Source organism: Condylura cristata, unplaced genomic scaffold (assembly GCF_000260355.1).
Source record: "Condylura cristata isolate star-nosed mole 26May11 unplaced genomic scaffold, ConCri1.0 scaffold00006, whole genome shotgun sequence".
NCBI classification, from domain to species: domain Eukaryota; kingdom Metazoa; phylum Chordata; class Mammalia; order Eulipotyphla; family Talpidae; genus Condylura; species Condylura cristata.
This window is the reverse complement of record NW_004567107.1, coordinates 12,571,916-12,592,928: the sequence shown is the minus strand read 5'-3', so window position 1 is coordinate 12,592,928 and position 21,013 is coordinate 12,571,916. Positions and strand designations below refer to the sequence as shown.

The following is a 21,013-nucleotide window of genomic DNA, read 5'->3' as shown; positions in this document are numbered from 1 at the left end:
TGGCTGCTCATTTGAAATAATTCTGATCAGCCTGTGTGACATGGAGGTGGATACACAAATGCCCTCGGCTGCAGTTTCCCTTAAATGTTCCCTCTAGAGAAGGCCCGGAACTACTTGATGAAGTTGGAGCATGAAAGAAGGCAGTGCTCTGCAAGACATGGAGCGGCCTGGCACTTAGCACTCCACATTCTCCAAGTGTTGCCAATGATAGTGTTGCTATTGTGGTAGCGTGAGGGGTCTGGATGCAAGGTTCACGGGAAAGTCCCTGGGTGCCCATCACCACCTCCAGTCAATAGCAGTGACCCGGAAACTTTGCTCAGATTACTTCTCCCCAAGACACCCTCTCTCTTGTCCCCCTCCAAGTCCCCAGCTTGGGCAATGCTTTGCCCTTCCATGTTCCCACAGCACTCAGGGCAGAGCCCATGAGGAAGACACCACACTGCATTCCCTGTGTCGTCGTCTGCTTGGTAGGTCTCACCCACCATGCCGGGGGAGCTCAGAGAAGGTGTTTGATCCACCTTGCACACCTGGCACCTGAGCATGCCTCAGAGAAAGTGGTTGGCAATAAATAGCTGCTGAACACAGGAATGAAGGAAAAAAACAAAAAACAAAAAACAAAAAAACAGGCATGCCATGTGAATAAGGGAGTTGTATTATTATCCAGTCAGCTGCCCTGGAATCGTTCCTTCTACTTTCCTGGCCATGTTCACTGAGACCTCTTTCCAACCTTGCTATTGTCTCTAAAACGAATAAAATCATGGCCACATAGAAGGGGAAACACGCAGTGTTCTCCTAATCAGGAGTGTTGTCAATGTTGGCCAAGAGTTTCCACAATGTTCATCAATACTCCTCTGAAGCAGGAGGTATTTTGAATGAGGAAAGTGGGGCTCAATGAAGGGAGTTAATATACCCAAGGTCACAAGGCTGGATCTGGGAAAGGATCTCCCATCTCATGAGTCACACCTCAATGTACCTCACCCCCTTCTCTCCCAGCCCTGCATCCTCACATCAGCCCTGTTCCACTCTTGCAAACACCAAGTCACTAATGATGGAACATCTAGCTCGATAATCTCGAGTTCCATCTCATCAAGACTCCCACCCATCATTCTTTCCTCCCAATCTAAATGTCAAGCTGGCGGTCTGCTCACAGCAGCAGAATGGAATTATTAATGAGAGGAAATTAAACTTCCCCACCCTTTGTAACCATCTTCTCCCAGCGCCCCCCCCCTTCCTAGGAGCATATTTTTGGACTCAATCAGCTATCAAAACACAGAAATTAGTGTCCAATTTTTAACGTCAAACTCAGTTATCCCTTTTGTTAAGAAGGGAAATTAGTAACAATTCATCCTGGTCAGAAGCCAAGCTCACATCTTAGCAGAGTGTCATTATAAATCCTGACCAAACTGGCTATTGTGTTAACTTTAATAGCTTGACTATGTTCTGCTACTTGGACTGGTTTCTAGAGTTTGTTTTCTCTTAAGCCCCTCATTGCTTTTAACCTGGGGATCAGTTACTATTTGAGTAACAAATGGTTCAAAGCATTTTTCCCTTCCCTAGTTTTGTGGATTCAGACTTTCCTAATGAAGAGGTTTGAGGGAGAAAACAAAAAATGGATTCCACTCTAGGGGGTATCCACAGCTCCCAGCAACAGCTCCAGGCCATTGCTGAGCAAGTTGCCCATTAAGTAGACAAAGGGGAAGAAGAGAAAAAAGTTTTCACAGTTTATAATTATATTACCACTTTCATTACAGAGCTCATTTTAATTCTGACTGAAACCCTGTCTTGCCTTCTCCTTGCACTCGCTCACGTATAGTTATTAAATCTGGGTTGGAGTTCAACCTACTCTTCCTGATTTCAGCATATTAATATGGTTTATTGGTATTTCATTGCCACCTCCCCCCAGAGCATTCTGAATCTCAGCTCAATTTATATTTTCCCTTCTTCCTGGGCTCTGGAAGAAAGCTTGTTTCATTTTGGTGTGGAGGGAGTGGGAGAATGTGAGTTTGATAGAAGTTCTTATCTTTGGGGAGGGAACAAAAACCTTGAGGAGTGAAGTCAGTCATAGAAGAGGAGGGCAGCTTCAGACTTCTTGCCTGGCATCCCCAAGATATATCTTCATGGGGCATCTGGGCATACCTACCTGCCCTCCCTCCATTCATTTCACAGACATAATTTACTGGATGTCTACTGAGTCAGAACCTCTGTTAAGGATTCACAATAGGTTAGGGCATGAGAACGTTGTCCATGTCCTTGAGGAAATTTAAGTCTAGCTACTGAAATCATTTCACTGTGCCTTTTCATGGACTAGTAAGCAGTCTGTTTTCAGAACTGTCCGAGGTTCTGAAATCATGTGTAAAACAAACAAATATGCTTTCTATCCTTAGAGAGCTTACAACCAAGTGGGGGCAATCCCACATTAACTGGATGGGTACAGTTATCAAGAAACACAGCAGAGTTTGAGAAGAATGAATAGTAAGGAACCTAACAGAGGCTGGGATATGAATAGGAGAGGTCCATTACTGTAGGGTAAAGGAGTTTGCCCAGGAGGATCTAAGCAGGTGGGGAGATGTTTTCAGACCATGAAAAAAAAAAATGTGCAAAGGCTCTTAGACTGGAGACAGTCATGGACATTTAATACCCAACATAAGAGTGTTTTTGAGGCAAGGCTGGAGAGGCAGGCTGGGACCTGAACTTCCAGGTACTAAAATGTCATGAGGTTCAATTTCAATAACAAGTACAATAAGAAGTACTTGAACTTTTTATGGGAAGTTACAAAATACTTAGTTTTTATAATTTTAAAAGATCACTTGGGTTGCATTGTTGAGAGCAGACTGGGGGGGGGCTAAACTTATGAGGGACTAGAGTTAATGTGGGTGTTGTGTAGGGGGGACTTGTTACTAGAACTGTGGTGGTTCCAATGGTATAAACAGACATAGTATCAGAATTGGGAGAGAGACCATGGGGTCATCAGTTCTGTGCCATCATCAAGGAAGGTGGGATGATTCCTACTTAGAGTTTTATTTAAAGAAGTGTGAGGCTTTTGTTAAAGAAGGTTTATCTGAAGGCAGGAGAAAATTGTTAGGACTCAGAGCTGGGTAGGTTTGCTATCTGTGCCAATTGGAAAGGGCACCCTTGGGGAAGAGCCATGCTCAAGCTAATGTATAAGGGAGCAGATACAAACAAGGTGAGCTGTTTGTGTAAACTGCCTCTTGTCTGAATAGCATACAAAGGAGCAGAGGACAGAAAAGGCAGAGGCCTTATTGAAGAGCAATCTTATGCCTGAGTCTGTGTCACATGCTCAGGGGTCTGCAATCAACACTCAACAAAACAAAGCCCCAGCTAATTTCAACGAACAGGCTGTCAAGGAACAACTACTTTCAGAGACACTGCCAGGCGGTTTGTGAGATTGTAGCAGCCTTTGGTGTGCATTTTCCCTTCCAAAACTGAACACATTCCTCCCATGTATTCAGATCACTTTAAGCTAGCACTGAGGTTAATGATAAACTCTGTTCCTCACAAAAAGCACCAAGCCACACGTTTGCTCACTCTCCTATGCTGGAAATCATAAAGCAGGGTGGGAGAAAAGACGGGCGAACAAGACTCACTCTATCAAGCTCTGTACTCAAAAGCAGCTACACATGAGGCTTGAATGAGCTTGGCCATGCTAAGAAGCATGTCTGCTTGAGGGATTCACAGCTCCCTAAGGATCTCCAGACTCCAAATTTCTCATCGGAGGAAACAGAGAAAATTTGAATGCCTCCTTATTTTAATCCACAAGGTGAAGCTGACCATCAAACTCAACCTGAATAAATAGGTATTTTGGCAGATATTTTGATGCAAGGGGCATGTGTGTGTGTTTAGCCCTGGAAAGTATTCAAAAGGCATCCTGATCTTCACCCTTTCCTGATTCTCCATTTATGAATCTAGGCAAAGCGGGGGTTATACTCAAGGATGAGGTTGTGAAGAATAAACATGTTCTAGATGTCCTAAAAGATTAAGACCTTTAAAATTTATATTCTGGTAAAGTGGCTCTGAATCAAAAGATCAAATATCAAAGCCCAACATATTCCTTCACTTCTCTTCTATGGCTTCACAGAAGCACACTAATCTAGTCTCAGGAAATCTCCTATGATGGGGAGCTCATTACCTTACAATGAACCCCTTCCAATATTAAAAAAATATTATCACAACTACTAGCATTTATATGATTTATTGAGTCATTACTGGTTGTCAGGTGCTGAGCTAAAAGCTTTATGAGCTTTATTTCATTTATTCTTCACAGTAATCCTGTGACAAGTGCTGCTATTTTCTCCACTTTCTAGATAGTGTAGCTGAATCTTAGAAAGTGAAGAAGTTCCCAGACCTTGGCTCCAAATGCTCCCACGTCAGATAACCCTCATATAAAGTTTCATGGGAACTTCTAGAAGAAGCCTGAACCAGTTTCAAGACAAAAGTATTTAACATTTTTGTGCAAACGTGGGGCATGGAGTGATCTTGGATTGGGGGTTCAGGTGGGCCTTGCACATCTTATTTCAGTTCTGTGTACTAACCAGGCTAAGTGGTTTTACACCTCTGAGCTCTACCTTTTCATGTTTGCAAAAGGAGCATGGCAAATCCTGCCTCTCGATTCTGCTGTGAGAACCGAATGAACAAGTACATATAGAATGTTCTGACATACTGCCCTATTTAAGCGAGGATGTTCAGTAATATCATGTTCCTTGATGTCTAAGTTCTTTTCCTTATGATTCTCTTCCACCTTTTTTTTAAAGAGATCATTCGTCATCCACAATGTTTATCTAATCTTTTGGCTCTTCTCCAGATGGCTTCCACTATATCATTCACCTTCTGCAATCACAATTCCCAAACAGAATGGAGACCTCTAGTGTAGTGTCACCTGCCCATGCTGGAGTGGAAACATCTCGCCCTCTTAACCCAGACAATGTATTACTTTTAAAGATATCCCTTCTGCTGACTTACTATAAGGTCAGAATTTTGGGAGAATATGTGCTGACTCATACTGAGTCTCCAAAGAAGCATAAACTAACATCTTGACTAAGATGAACTTTCAATGTTAACAGATAACCTTTCATCTGTAATACTACCTGTGTGGTGAGTTGAATGAAGTTCAAACCCAAATAACCACAGAGCTTTGTTTTAAAACTCACAGTAGACAGTAGACAGTTAAGGGTCTGTTTGGTGCTTTAAGCAACCACTGGAGTTGTCATATGAAGCAGCACCATTAATAAGACACTGATAAGTCCAAGATGGAAGAAACCAAAGCCCATTATTAGAGTGTCATGGGGTTTCAAGGAATTATTACATCTGTTACATGGAAGAAAAGTTACACTTACAGATATTGATGCAGCTTTCCAATTTCTGTTAAGGGATCACCTAGAGTTCTTGTTAAGAATATTAATACTTGTGCTCAACTCCCAGAAAATATGATATACTGGTTCTGGGGAACTTCAGCCCAGATGACCCAAAAGCAGATGACTTATTGGTTACAGCTAGAAAACAGTGTGAAATTCAGTAAGTCTGGACACAAACCCAGTCTCCTGCATTAGTGTGTGTGGGCAAAATGCCACTAGTGGCCTTGAGAAGTCCCAGACAAAGAAGGGGCTGTGTCAGTATTTATTGTTCTTGCCAACTGGGCTCTGGACAAGTGCTCTATTGTGCTGACCTTTCCCCCATATGGGCAGTAAGCATCAAGTATAACTGTGCTGGTACACAAGGGGAGAATTAATTTTCTTCCTGAGGATCAGACCTATTACTCACCCCCTTCAAGACTTCAGGACTATCCTACAAGGTTGGCTAAAAACTAAGAAAGTGCCGGCAACCTGGCAGCTGAAGGTTCATGGTGGAAAGTGAGAAAGGTGAGAGCTGTTGGGCATGGTCCTTGGGTTTCGTAGTCTCAGTGGGGTTCCTCCCATTTCACGGGGGCTGCTCTCATCCTGACAGACCTCGAGGATGATTTTATTTATAATTAAGTGGTCTTGGGGAAGCATAAACTATAATGTGGGCATATACATACATATAAAAAACCATTGAGCTGTATGATTGAATATGTGATCTTCACTGTGTTTAATCTTCACTCTACTTATACATGTCTAAATATTAATGCCTAAACGTAAGCTACAGAGAAATAGGTACCGACATCACTTCTCTTGCCTTCTTGCATAACACTAGTATCTCCAGACATCAGAGTAGAAACTCTGCTGGCCCAATGCTGAAAGTTTGTCTTTGCTGGACACTTTTATACCTCCATAGAAACCTCAGCTTCACTCCTCTTCAAGTCCTCATTTCCTTATCTGTCAAACGGGTGTAGTAAAGATAACTGTGGAGAGTTGTTGGGAGACTGGAATGAGCCATGTATGTAGATTAACCACACACAGGAGGCCCTGGGGAAGGTCTGCTTGCATAGAGTTACCAGACAGCAGCCACCTGACTTTATGTGTCAGCCGCTTTCAGGATTTCTACTGATCCCCAGAGGACTGATCTTCACATGTTAATGTCTTCCAGTGGGAATAACTTCCATTGGGGCACATAGAGGTTTCCCTATTTCTTTTTTCCTAACTGCCAAAGCTACTCTCCTAGGAAACTCCTTTAGTTTTCTAAATCTGCTTGTTCCACCATGTTTATGCTTTTGATATAGCTTCCTTCCTGAACCATTTTAGGAAAAATAAAATATAATATTTATTAAGTACAATAATGTTTTAGATGCTCAATGAAGCATTTTATATACATTGTCATTCCATTTTTTGTCATAATAGTGTCCATTTTGTAAATAAGAAAGTGAGACTCATGGTCAAATCTAATAAAAATGGACATGTAGGTCTTACTATACACACACACACATATGTATGTATGTGTGTGTATATATACATATACATATATACATATATATACATATATACATACATATGCATATATATATATATACACACACACAGAGAGAATAGTAGAATTCCATAGGACCACTTAACTATTTATTTCCTATTCATTCAGAATTATTGGCACAGGCTTATTACCAGGGATACACTCTCTCCCTCCAAAGACATAATTTAATTTCTGGCCTCTCAAAGATTCCAGTCTAGAAGTAGAAACACAAGTCTTCAGATAGTTACAAGGTTTGAAGTTTATAAGCGACATCAGATATGGAGCACTGAGAGTACCTATTATTTGACTACATTTTTGGCTACGATTCTAAGATGACAAGATAGTTTTGCAGCTGTATACTACCTGAAAATCTGTATACTACCTGAAAATCTGTATAATACCTGAAAATCTGATCAAAATGGACATGTAGGTCTTGCAATAATCCAGAGATAGGTATCCCTATCATTCCCATTTTATAAATACAGAGACTGAGATTCTGAGAGGTAAGGCATGCACTGGACCTCCAGACTACAGGAGTGGCAGACACAAACCATTGCCTGATTCATGTTTATTTTACTCTACAACTTCTTCTCATAGTCATTATGAACCATGACCGTGGGCTAATTACTTAGTCTCTTAAGAACTCAATTTCTACATACATAAACATAAATATTCAAATTTGAATGTCTGTAAGGTCTAACATTCTACCTGATGTTGTATGACATCTACTCTGCATTATTCATAATAGTTAACGAAAAGTAACAAGTATAAAAGATGAGGTCATACGCCATTAAGAGTGGTCAAAATTTGCCCTACTGGTTTTTCTACCATCATTGTTCATCCCATATTCCAGCCATTCCCTGGTTTTGCCAATTTTTTCAAATTCAAGTTCCATGTCTCCTCCTCTTAACTAGGTGTTTTGTTCCTTCTTCCTCCCTCCACTATCCCTCTGCCATGTCATATTCAAATGCTGCCTGACTTAGGTGCTTATATGATTTGATCAGGATGAACCAGAAGTCCTGTTCTTATATCAAACAACAACAACAACAAAACAACAACAACAACAGAATGTATATAAGGTGAGAAATACTGGACATGTTTGCAATTCAAGTGAAAACCATGTTAAGTTTGTTCTCTATTGTGAAGTGGGAGCAACCATAGAATGCATTAATAGAAGTCTGGATATTTCCAAGAGAGGGAGTGACAAGTAGTCTAGTCTGAACATACTGGAAGGTTCAAAGCCAAGTGCTGAACAGCAAATCTTAAACAACTAGAGAGAAAATTGAATGACATTGAGAATAACCTGGCAAACACAGGGTAAGGATCTCAAGGACATTCAACACATATCCTTTGGAAAAGATTTTCAAAGATTAGCCTGGCACTAACATGGCACTGGAAGTCAGAAGAAAGTTACAACTGGGAGGGCCTTCTTGGGGTGGGGGTGGGGAGACGGAGTATGAGGGAGTGGAGGTGCTGAAATGCGGTCAGGTTTGAGATCTGGGTTGATTTGCATGTGGAAATTCACTAACCTGCATAATTAAGATGTCTTCTTTATTATATTAATAGTAACCTTCAATACATTTAAAAATTGCAGTGCCAAGTGAGGACAAGTATTTGAGGGGAAAAGGCACCATCACATCCTGCTGGAATATATAAACTGGAACAACTTTTCTGGAGGGCACTTTAGCAATAGATATCAGGCACCTTAATCAGTTTCTTGGACCATGCATTGCAAATGATTTTTAGTGACTATGGTATCTCATTAATTCAAATTAATTAGGTGAAGAATAAGTGGTAGGATAGAAGATACTTGCAAAGTACATTTGCAGGGAATGAGATATGAGTATTCCCCAGGACATCCAGGAAATTCCAACACAGCTCATACAATCTCCCCTGTCTTGTTTTTAATCAGCAAATACTATCTTGTGTGTGTGTGTGTGTGTGTGTGGGAGGTATTTTTATGGAATGAAATCAACAGGTATACTAAGAAACAGCAGATTCTCTGAAGTAGCTCCATCTTTCTGGACTCACATTTGAATTTTCATTTAACAAACTATTTCCTAACCCACATAGGTAAGCGAGAGCAGTTTTTAATACAGTTCACATAATCCAGGAATCTAAATCTAAAGAATAAGGGCCTCTCCCACAACCTTTGGACATTCTCCTTTTCCTATAATATAATACTGAGACTGGTGGCTCCCAAAGGACATTAAACTAGCCCGGGCTTCTGAGTAGGGGCAGCCACCTCCACGCTCAGTGCTTACCATCAGCAATGAAGTGCTCAGGCACGTGCAGAGTCACCTTGACGGTGAGCGGACAGGACATCTGTGTGCCGCACACCATGGCCAGGATGCAGGAGCTCACAGCAATCAGCGTCAGGGCCGTCTTGTTCACTGGACTTTTCAACAAACCTAACAACACAAACACACACAAACACATGTCATTTTATGAGGGGAGGAAGCAGGCTGTGTGAAGCTTCAGAATCCCATTATTTTCCCCATGGGAAGCTGAAAAAAGAAACCACCATGTTCCAGCCTCTGCATTTGCAATGACACCTCCGTGACCTCAGGGAGGTGTTGGTTTAGTCCTCTGCTAATAGGGCTCATCATCCTTTGAGTTAAAGACAAAAGAAACATGCTGGCTGAAAACTGGCAATTCACTCTCCCTACCCATTATGTTGGCCATTCTTGATGATAATTAGGTAACATCAGATCCTCTACTCTCTTCAGAAGCCAGTGAGAGGATGCCACATGGTTGAATTCATAGGGCCTTGTGGCATGAGTGTTGCTTTGAAATTTGACGATCCTGGCTTCCAATTTGACAATCCTGGGTTGGCGTCCTCACTCTGTGCCCTGCTTCAGTCCCACAGCCTGGGTTTCCTTAGTTGTGTGTTGAGGATATTAGAGCTCATAGTGTGACCATTATAATTATACAGCACAGTGTGTGTCTAATGTCCACCACACCACCCCCCAAAATTTCTTTTTTAGAAACTACGAGAACCTGATGAGTTTGAGTCAACTTCACAGGCATTATGGAGCACCTGCTATGTGAGACACACCGAGAGAATAAGAATAGTTCCTCTCTTTTGAGATTCTGATTGCCATTTATAGAGCAATGTGTCCCAAAAGTCTATTGGTCACCAGCATCTTCTTTCAAGCACACTTTTAGGATGGGGGTCCTGTTTTTTAGGACCACACAGGTCAAGGGCAGAGGCTGGCTACCCACAGTTAATAAGAATCCCTGGTAAGCTGGGTTAAGAGCTAATCAAAAGGGCATAGGATCAGGAGGAAGCTTTGCCTGGGAATATTAAAGACAATTTCATGGTTGCAGTAGAATGAGCAGATTGAATCTGCCTGGCAAGGAAGGGAAGCGCCGGTTGGCGAAGGAAATTCTATGCACCGTGGCTGAGCCACAGCATGTCTCATTCTTCATGCACGTTCAAGGGTTTGATTACCACGTATCGAGGAATGGCTCCCAAGTTCCTGCGATGCAACAGGCTCTATCTTTGAACACACTTTATGACTAAGAGCCATGACCTTCTTGCTGGACATCCCATGAGCATGACAAAAACAGCGTGTTCAAAACTGAATACATTATCTTCTCCTCAAAGCCTTCCTCTCTCAGCTCCCCAAAGGCCCCCCACCCCCAGAAGCCTGGATGTGTCTTTCTATGTCCTGCCTTCCTTCTTTAGGGCATCTAAACAGCCATTTACCACTTGGCCTTAGCCTTTTCACCCCTTGCACTGTTCTAAGGTCTGTTTGTTTGTGAGATGAGGGTGGTGTGGGCACCTCTATCCACCTCACTCTCTGCTGCACTCCAGGAGCCTTTCACAGCCACAGGATTGGACCCACCCTTCCGAGACTGGCAGGGGTGGCACCGTGATGGGTCCTACCTCACCCCTGCTGCTCTCTCCTCCTGCCCCTGTGGCCAGTGCCACGCCACTGCAGTGCCTGCCCTCAGAGCTCCCATTCTGTTACTCGTGGTTGGCATTTCTTTGGATAGACATTCACTGGTGCTCTCCAATTAATTTAAAATATATTCCTTTTAGTCAAGACAGATAACCACATTCATTGCAATTCTCATAATAGGAAATTGAGGGCAGGCGCCGTGTCTTGTGCTCACTCCTGTACCCTAGTACCCCATTAGATCATAACTCACACAGTACTGGCCACAAAGTGAAGTCTCAGCAATGCACTGTTCCTTCCTAGGACAACAATGTTAGCAGCCCGTCCTTGTGTGATGTCAACCCAAAAAGCAGGTCAACCAGAAACAACCAACATCTGAGCCTAGAACCTGGAAGTTGTTTATTTCTGGCAGGAGGTTCTTGCTTTATGGCTTGTCCTCGGGCAATGAATTGCTTATGGTAGCAACTCTCCTATCACATGGCTCTTAAAGTTGTTACATGGGAATACAGATCAAGTATAAAGATTTTTCTGGGGTCAACAGGTGGGAAATTCCTAACCTAAAATGACCACAGTAAGAACAGATTTTCTCTCTATTTGACTGTTATAAGAACCCATTCCAAACTCTGATAATGTAAATATTTAGTAACTAAATCACATAAGCATGCTAACTTTCCTGTATTTGACTTGAAAGAATATGGACTAAAGGTTGGTGCCTTGCATGAGCTTTCCTTAAAAAGTCAACATTTTATCCCAAGCCCTCAAATTACAGCAATGATGCTGAGTTTGCTATGAAGATTTTTGTGGAGACTGTTCTGATAGAAGAATTTGAATGGATGAGTCCGTCATGGAGAAATTCTTGGGAAAGGCCAGAAGATGAGAGGTGAAAGAACTTAAGAGGTTCTGTGATTGGATGGGTGGAGGGTCTGGATGGACAATAATGCCCTGGGGGTCTCCAGAAAACACCTCAGAGTTTGCACAGACTAGAGCAGAGTGGAGAGGACCAAGACAGATTCCTCGCTAATGAACCAACTACTGCAAACCCCACCTTAGCTCAACAGGGCTCAGTTCTGGTCTGGGGAAGAGGATCCTAGGGCAGGATTAGGGTAGCTCATGCTTTCTCCCTGGATTCATGCTAACTGCATCCCTATGTCACTGAAGCCTTCACACCACCCAGGGTCTTCAAGAGTCAATGGAGTTGCTAGTGGAATCACATTAGATTAGTGACTTTCAGTTTTCTCACCTGGAAAGCAGGAATTCAATGGCACATGCACATTCTTCATGACAGTTGTTAAAAATTACACGGGACAGTTAATGTCAACTGCCCAGCACAGTTTCTGGCACATGGGAGGTCCTGAGTAAACAATGCTTTCCAAGTCATATATCTATTTTTATCTCATAACTAATGACAGAAATCAGAATGTATTTACCTGTTTCTCCAATGCACCAGAACTTGTTAGAAATTGAATTATTCTTTTTGGAAACTGAAGACAAGGAGAAGCTTATGAAGGAAGAGTTTTTTGGGGGAGAAGTAAAAGAAAATATAAGCAGTGTTCTGAAGCAACCATTTACTCAAAGAGTACCTGAACCATCACAGTGGCCTCTGAAGTCTGGGAAGAAGGCATGCAGGTCAAGTCTGTACTGAGGCCAGACACCCAGAAAGCAGCCACTAGGGCCGGGGAGTTGCCATGGCAACTGGACCTGGCAGAAACTTCACAGTGGGACTCAACAGGGGTGACTTCTTAAGTGTTCTTGGCCCAGGAAGCTAAACATCAGCACATAACTCTGATAAAGGAGCTGTCGAAAACATAGCAAAGTGGAAACTAGGTACCCCTAATATACACTTAACCCCTCATCAGGCTCTGCACTGTATAGCACTGTAGGAAGCAAGGGCAGGAAAGTCAGTCTCTATCTATTGTGAGTTTATTATGATGCTGGTTCCACACTCACTATGTAATATCCATCCATCCATCCAACTATCCATCCAACTATCCATCCATCCATCCAACTATCCATCCATCCATCCATCCAACTATCCATCCATCCATCCATCCATCCATCCATCCATCCATCCATCCATCCATCCATCCATCCATCCATCCAACTATCCATCCATCCATTCCAACCTCCTTCCATACGTCCACCCACACACATATACGTACACACACACGCATGCCTGCATACATCCTACTAATTTTTATCAAATGTCAACTCTTTTTCTGCACTGTTCCAGGCACAGGGGAAATAATATTGAACAAAATCACCAAGGTTCTTTCTGATTATATTTTAATAATAAAGAATGGCCCCATGTGAATCTTAGAGCAAACTGTCACCTCTATCCCCAATTTACATTTGAACAGAAGGGGACAGCAATTACATGATACGTCTAAGGTCACCACATTTGTATTTCAAAGGCAAGATTCCAACCAGGACTTTGCATCCCCTTCCCTATAATATATTACTTCCACTGTGGCACAGAATTTGGACCTCAGGGAGGCATAATGCAGTCACAGAAAGAATGTGAGCTAGAGAGCCAGACCTACCTATGTTCAAATGCTGGTTTAACCACAAAATCTCTAAGTGATAGATGATCTAATTACCCTAATGAGACAAAGTGTTTTCATCTGAAAAATGGGCACAGTGGTCTTCTTTTAGAGCGAACTGGAGGACTAAGTAAGACGACACATATAATTGGCAAAAATAAAAAGAGAAAGAGAGCTTAGGAAATAGTAGCTCCAAGTCCTAACAGGAGGACCTAGAAGGTTAAGGTCATGGTTAATCTCAGTTCACATCTCAATTTGCAATTCCCTCCCCATCACTTGCTGAGGCATGAGCGATGCCGCAGGGATAGAATTTCACCAGGGCATATTGATTGCTGGAACTGGAGAAAGTTAATAATCTAATTTCCCTTTCATTCCCCCTCCCTCTTACCGCTCAACTCCTCTCATGCTAGCAGAGAACGGCATAAAATGCATTGCTTGAGAAATTCGACCGGAAATAACCCGGCATTGTTGATCCACACGCTGCCTATAATTTGGGGTTTGATTGATTCTCGGTTTGGAAATGCCAGGTTGAGAGAAGAAAATCAAATTTAAGTTAAATTTGGAATTGAATCAATCACATTTTACAATGAATAAAATAGATCTAACCTCATCAGACCACTGTGTGTGGAAAACTTAAAGCTGCTCTATCCCCATTGATTCCTTCCTCCTGGCATCCCCAGGGGACAAGAGACTAGCCCCTAAGCCAAGAAGTTATTTTTTCCTTTAAATGGGATATGGTATTGGGGTGAGGACAGGGACTCTTGGACCCCAGGACATACAAGTGGAGTTCAGGAGGATAGGTCATTCAGCCCCGGAGAAAGAGGGTAGGTATTACACGAGCCATCAAAATATACATCCAAACCCTTCCACTGAATAGTTGTCTGAAAGATATTTTGGCAAGATAGCTAAACTTTGGGAGTATCATTTTTGATTACATACAATGGCAGTGATAATCTCTACCCAGGACAGGAGCTGTGTGAATTAAATGGGGGCGAAGGTGGCACCTGCAACACAGAGCATGCACATTCAGGGCCCCATAAGCTCGTGGTACTTTCATTCCCCAAAACCTCCCTGCTGGACATTTACCACCTACTTGGGCATCAGCAGGATGTGACACTTTGGCTCCAGTAGGAATTCTGGGTTTTCCATTTAGCTCATGGTCCTCATCAGCTAGAGCAAGATGTCCCGATGTGCTTACCTGGAGATGACTGTATTCAATAAGCAGGTATTTCACGTGCACCTACTATGTGCAAGGCTGCCTATGTCGTGCTCTCCTGTTACTCCCAATGTCTGCAGCTGTATTCCTGAACATAGCTGCTCAGTAAAACATGTATTGAATGAATGAATGCTAAAATACTGTTCTTCATTCTACCAACAGGTGTCAGCATTGGAATATTACGTCTTTTCTAGTTAAATGTAATACTTCACTTCTGCCACTGAGGACTGGTCCCCAATGCGGCAGAAATTATACAAAAAGCCCAGGGAAGCCACCCAAACATCTCAATATCAGGTGACCATGCAGACTGCCAGGAAGCCCATTAATCCTCTGAGCACCCTCCCGGGATTCCAGCCTCACATGAGCTCTAACACCTGGCTGCATATTTCTGGAAACCAAAGTCAGAGTCTATTTTTGAGGAATACCAGTGTCATACTGGAGGCAGGAGGAATGATTATCTGAAATTGGGGCTTTCTCACAGCTGTGGGAGCCCCATGCCCCAGTCTGCTTCTCGCCTCTCACTTCTCCACTCCGCTTCAGTGCAGTGAGCTGGGTGGGTGTTTTCTTTGCCTCCATCTTGGCTTTCTGGGTCATATTTCTCTCTACTTTCTGGTATCTTTCTCTGGCATCAACTAGATTTTCATGCTCTCGGCTTCTCTGAACTTAGCACTGGAAAACCCAAAGAATCTGTTATATCATATGTAGTTTTCCCAATCTCCCACCTTGCAGAGGAATTTCCTTTATAAGATTTCAGCAAATGTTCATCAGTTTCTGCCAACTTCCAGAGACAGTAACCCCAACCTTCACCAGACAATAATTTTTCTCTCACCATTGTGCTACAAAGTCCTAGAATCTCACTCAGTAAGCCAACTTGTGCATCTAAGTAAGATGCATCTAATACTTCCTTTTGCCATTGTTATTTACTGAGTTAAAGGTAGCAGCTAGGTTGCTGTAAGCCTTCTTTCCTCCAAATCAAGTATGGTCAGCCTGCACTATCAACAGCCACCTCCCCTCACCCAGTCTTTCCAGGACACCAGGCCCAGGTTTTGCTGGTGTGGGTGAGTATTAGAATATGGCTTCCTACCTACCACCTGGTGCACTGGCTACACAGGTGTACCCAAATGCTCCCAGAGCAACTCCAGTATTTGCCACAAAATAAGAGGTATCTTAAAAGAAAAACACAGTGGAACACATTCAATTCCATAGTCATGGCATAGAGCTAGTGTGTATTAAAATCTCTGAAAAGGCTACACTGATTTCTGCTCAACAGAATTCCACCTGATGTTTCCTAAAAGTACAAACATACACACACACACACATACACACATATTTGAAATTATTATTGTATACAACAAAGTAGGGGAAACAATGAGATAGTTTAATATGATCAAAAGATGACTTTTAGTAATATTATCAGCTCCCTATAATTAAATGTTGCCCCCTGAAGTAATGCACTGTGTTAAAGACTCTACAATAATACACTTACTTATTCAAACTCCTTAATAGCTTTCCAAAGCAGGCTTGGAAAAGTGGAAATCAAGACTTAACCATTGGGAAATGATAGAGAAAACTTCATGCTAAGCCTTGTCTAAGTCCAATATCTGTATTCTTCTGGTTCTCCAGTGTTCAAAGAAAATGGAGTTTCAGTTACAGGAAACTATGTGTCTGAGTGGAAAAGAGGCGGAACAAGAGGTCAGGTCAGGAGGTTAAAGACTATTCAACAGATCTTCAGTAGGCTGATGGAATGAATATATTAGGAGAGGAAAAAGTTATTGTATTCAGTAGGTGAAATTGCAGTGGAGAAGGTAATTCAAAATAGCTCAAGTTCTAAAAAGGCTCGGAAATAAAGGGGAAGGAAAGAGGGAGGAAGGTGTGTTTAGGTTTCAGATTCACAAGTGATCATCAGCAGTCATTCGCTTAGAAAAACAAAATGAAGACAGTGCCCTGGGGTTTGGAGCCTGTGTTCACCCTTCCAGACTGCAGGCTGTTTGGGTGCTTCCGTGCATTCATCCCACAGAGGAGCAGGGGCCAGCTAGCGAGTGCTAAGGGACAGAGCAAAAGAGCAATCACAAGTTTCCATGGTTACCATGGGTGATCAGAACCCATCATCTGCAGCATCCAAGGGCACGAGTCTAGTTACTGTTTCTCAAATCTTCCCCCAAAAGTCACTGGTCTGTTCACCTAGAAGGTGCCACCGAATTTTGGCTCATGTTTGTAAAAGCAGGAGAGTGAAATGTTGACTGTGCATTTAACATTTATTAGGTCTGTCGTGATCTTTACCTGCAGAATTTCTTTCATTCTAAATGTTCACTGTAAACTCTAGGTAATGCTGCCATTATCTGACATTGGGGAAACAGAAACTCAGAGTTTAATTAACTTACTCAAATGCCTCAGAATTAAGGAAAGGCAGAGATGGCGTGGGAACAAAGATGTTATGGCCAGCTTTCGCCACAGCAGCCAATTCCAAGACCGAGCGTCCGAGTGCCATCCAAACCTTCACTCTTACAAAAGGAGGCCCCACTGCCCACAGGGGAGAGAAGACTGTCTTTTCCTGGGTGTAAGAGTTCAGCTGCAAAACACTCGGCACTTTGTGGGAATAAGCATGCCTGTCTCCAGCTCTTTAAATAGCGGGGCATTTATATTTTCTGGTTTTCCGATCCACTGCCTCCTCTTCAGACCACTAACATTTCAGAAAAAGCACGCATGCATTGTATTTAAACAGCCATCTGGAGATAAACAGCTTTGCCTTTAGACCTTTGAGGAGGGAATATAAAAGAGGATAAAAGAAGTGGGGAAATGAGGAAAAAAATGTTCCTGTGAAACATTTCTGCCCAAATACATTTCCACACAGAGGCCTCTCCCCATTGTGTGCTGACATTCTGGGCCTACAGCTTTCAAGCTGGATGATTTAAAGACGCTCACCCAAAAGAACAGTGTGGTCTCTGACCAAGGGGCACGGAAGACCTGTCTTCGGTCTCTTCCTGTCTGGGGAGGAGCTGAGGGACTGTGCAAAGTGTACTGTTCTGTCATTTGGGGGCCCAACCTGAACGGCACTGCCGTTCCTTGAGTGAATCCCTCCCCTCTCTGAACTTCTGTCGCTCATCTACCACAGGTGGAAACTCACTCACTGAGCAAGTGCTTATTGAGAGACACTGCTGCACTGAGCTCTGTGAGCTGGAAAGGACGTAGGGACCCCTCAAGGGCCTCAGAGTTCAGAGAGTTGTGGGTAGAAGATAGAATGCAATGTGACCACCATAGTGGCAGGGGTCAATGCAGAGGAGGGTCCCCTAATCTAGTTTTGGGGTCAGAGAACCATTCTTGAAAGCTGAGGTTTGTACCAAGAGAGTTCGTTGAGTGGAAACAGTTGTGTGGTCCAGGAGCCAGCTGAACAGGGCATTCCATATAAGCTAGAATGGCGGGGCAACAGGCATGTGTGGGCAGGGCCAGCAGGAGAGGCCTAGAGGTAGGAGGTGTAGTCTGTGGCAAGGGCGCTAAACCTTCCAGGCCAGCTCTTTGGGCTCTGCACAAACAAGACCTATCTACATTCATTCGCTGTGTCGACAAAGAGGTGATAAGTCTCTACTACAAGTCAGACATTGTGTTGGGTACTAAGGATACTGCAGGGAATTCAGAGTCCCAGAGATTAGTGTCTGAAGACCTTGTGATAAAGGTCCACTGCACTCTGGAGTAAAGGTCAAGATGGACTGTGGGTTAGAGGCAGTGATTTTATTCTACAAAGACCTTCCACACACGGTCAGGAGATGTTTATACCAGCAGAAGCTGAATAATATCCTTGAGAGAATGTGAGAACCTGAAACTTGGCGCTAAATCATTGCTTAAGTCACAGAAAACCACCAGCAGGAGCTATAAGAAATGAAAGAAAGGTTTGGCTGGTGAAAAGGAAGATGTTCATGGCAACAGAAGCAGACAGCTTCTAAAATGGTTCCTTGGGTGCTCACCTCCTGTCCTTACAACCTTCCTCTTGCCTCCCCCAGAGACTTGTGTCTGTCAAGTCAAATGCAACAGAGTTGTAGGATGTCACTTCCACAACTAAGGGAGAAAAGATGGTGACTTCTATTTTGCTGACACACCCGCTCATCTCTTCTCACATTTTTGTTCTAGTAAAACCTGATGCCATGCTTTAAGTTCCCCATGGAGAAACCTGCACTGCAGGGACCCAAGGGTGCCAATGGCTACCAGCCCCCATGCAACAGAACCCAGACAATCCCAGAGGGAACTGGGAAGCAGCTACTTCTATCAGACAAAAGCCCTGATGGACTTCCAAAGAGGGTCCTCAAAACGCTGAGCTGGGACCAGCTACATGTTTCTCAAAATGCTGTTAATTACTACATGGTTTACAATTACCGATAAATCTGGTTTACAATTGTAAACCAGAGATATCCTACAGGAGAGGGAGAAGGAGAGGGATCAGAAGGAGGGAGGAAAAATGTGGGGTACTGTGGTGATGCGGCTGATGCTCTGGAGAAGTGGGGGGGTCAAAACATTGTCTTAAAATGAATGACAATGTAAATAGATATATAAATTAATTAAAAAGCAAATGCTTGTTATACAGTAGTTACAGATAACTAACACTGGCTCCTCCTTGAATGGCAAGACAAAGTAGTAGCCCCTTGAGTGAAAGCTGACTGAACCTGCTTATTAGATGAGTCAACGAGAGAGGACAAAGCGTTCTCCTCCATAGCAGGAGATGCAAGGGCCTTCAACTTTAGGCGAAACTTCTGTTCATTTACAAAAGGTCCCCTGGGCTTGCTGGGTGCTGTGCCCCGGGTGAGGCACAGCCCAACCCCGAATGCCCACATGCCCACATTCAGATGCAGTCCGGAGGGCGTGTGCCTTGGATGCGTCAATGTTGACCAGCCTTCTTTTGCAAGGTGCCAGACCCCACTCTCTGGCAAGGTGTATGACACCTTACTCAGAAAGCTGTCTGGCTGTTTAACTGGAGTCTTTACAACTTAGTTGGAGCTGAGAGGAAGCTGTCACAGAATGGTGCGTGACCAGTCAGGGCCGGCTTCACGCAGGAGGGTGTCTCTCTGGCAGATCCTATGCTCACACATCACCCCTGGGTGTGAAGTGTGTATGAAATAAAGGTGTATGAGCACTGTGGTCAGATCGGGCAAATTAAGTTTGAGATCCAGCTCAATAATCTCTTAACACTGTGAACCTGGGAGTCAATAAACAAAAAACATGGCCGTTAGGTTTCCCCAGAGCTGGGAGCCGGCACAGGACAGCCCATGGTAGGCACGGAGACCGATTCTAGTTATCTTGTGTGTTTCTCAGTCCCCAGGGGTAATATTGCAGGAGTTAAAACACCTACGTGTTAAGGTTACTTGAGCTGAAGCAAGAAGAGTTTAGCACAGTGGCTAATCATAGGAAAGACTCGGCGACTGTTAGCTGCTAACACATGGAAAGCGATTGACCTTCTTTAGGTCTCTATAGGCATGAGAGGCCCAGCACATTACTGCATATATGCTGAGGGTTCACTAAGTATTCACTAACTGCACCACTAGTATGTCACAGTGGAGCCCTAGACTCAGGTGCTGTCATGGCATCTTGCAGAAGAAGAAGAAGAAGAAGATGCTGTCATGGCATCTTGGTCAGCACTGCTGCATCCAAGTTGTCACATGCCCCCATGTATTTATAGAATGTTCTGCCGCCTCTTCCCCCCCACCCCACCCCGCAGCAGCACTTGGCTCCTGGGGTTGCTATGGAAGGGCACAGATCGTTTCCATAGGAGAGCTGTGCTGAGGCATCAGTCAGGTAGAGACGGCAGGAACGAGGTAGCAGTGGTTCCCTAAGTAACTATAATTCAGGTACTACACACACCTGGAGCTTGCAGCATGTGCTGTTAAATTTATGGGACAGCAATAATAGTAACAACATTAGCACATATTTATTTATAAAGTGTCCACACCTGAACAGCCTCAAGAGCTAACATAGGAGCCTTACTAAATTTTATAGAAACCTATGCGTGTATATGAGGATGTGAATATATGTGTAAGTCTATAAGAATTGAGATTAGGGTGGAGGGATGTTTACAGTAGAACTAACAACAGCCTTGGGAATCATAACCATGAATTTCTCCTTCCATTTCAATTGTCAACAAGGACCGGTACCAGCAACGCTCTTTCCTTCCTGGTTTTCCAGTCGTCAGCAGCTCCAAGCATGGAAAGTACCATTGCAAAAGTCAGCAGAGTCCAGATTCCCAAATTCATCACTTTCTGGCTATACCAGCTCAAGATGGTCATTTCTGGTTTTGGTGTCTTAGGGTCTTCAAATGGTAAAATGGGCACCATATTCCCTTGGTGCATTAACCAGAGGTGCAGAGATGACTTCCTCCAACACCTTGTGTTCATTTTCAAAGTCCAAGACCCAGGATGTATCTATGTTTGTTGTCTTTATAAACCAATCTCCCAAGCAACTATCTGCAAAGCTTACTTAGTAAAATCCTGCAACCA

General features: G+C 43.3%; 1 protein-coding gene across 2 annotated transcripts in view; it reads right to left on the bottom strand.

Annotated features, from left to right (window-relative positions):
- ASTN2 (astrotactin 2) overlaps positions 1-21,013 on the bottom strand; it is a 766,181-nt gene that overhangs the window by 456,871 nt on the left and 288,297 nt on the right. For both annotated transcript variants that reach the window (XM_004677396.2, XM_012721364.1), the window contains exon 6: positions 9,141-9,287. In XM_004677396.2, coding sequence (XP_004677453.2) covers positions 9,141-9,287 — 147 coding nt within the window. The remainder of the gene's footprint in view (positions 1-9,140; positions 9,288-21,013) is intronic.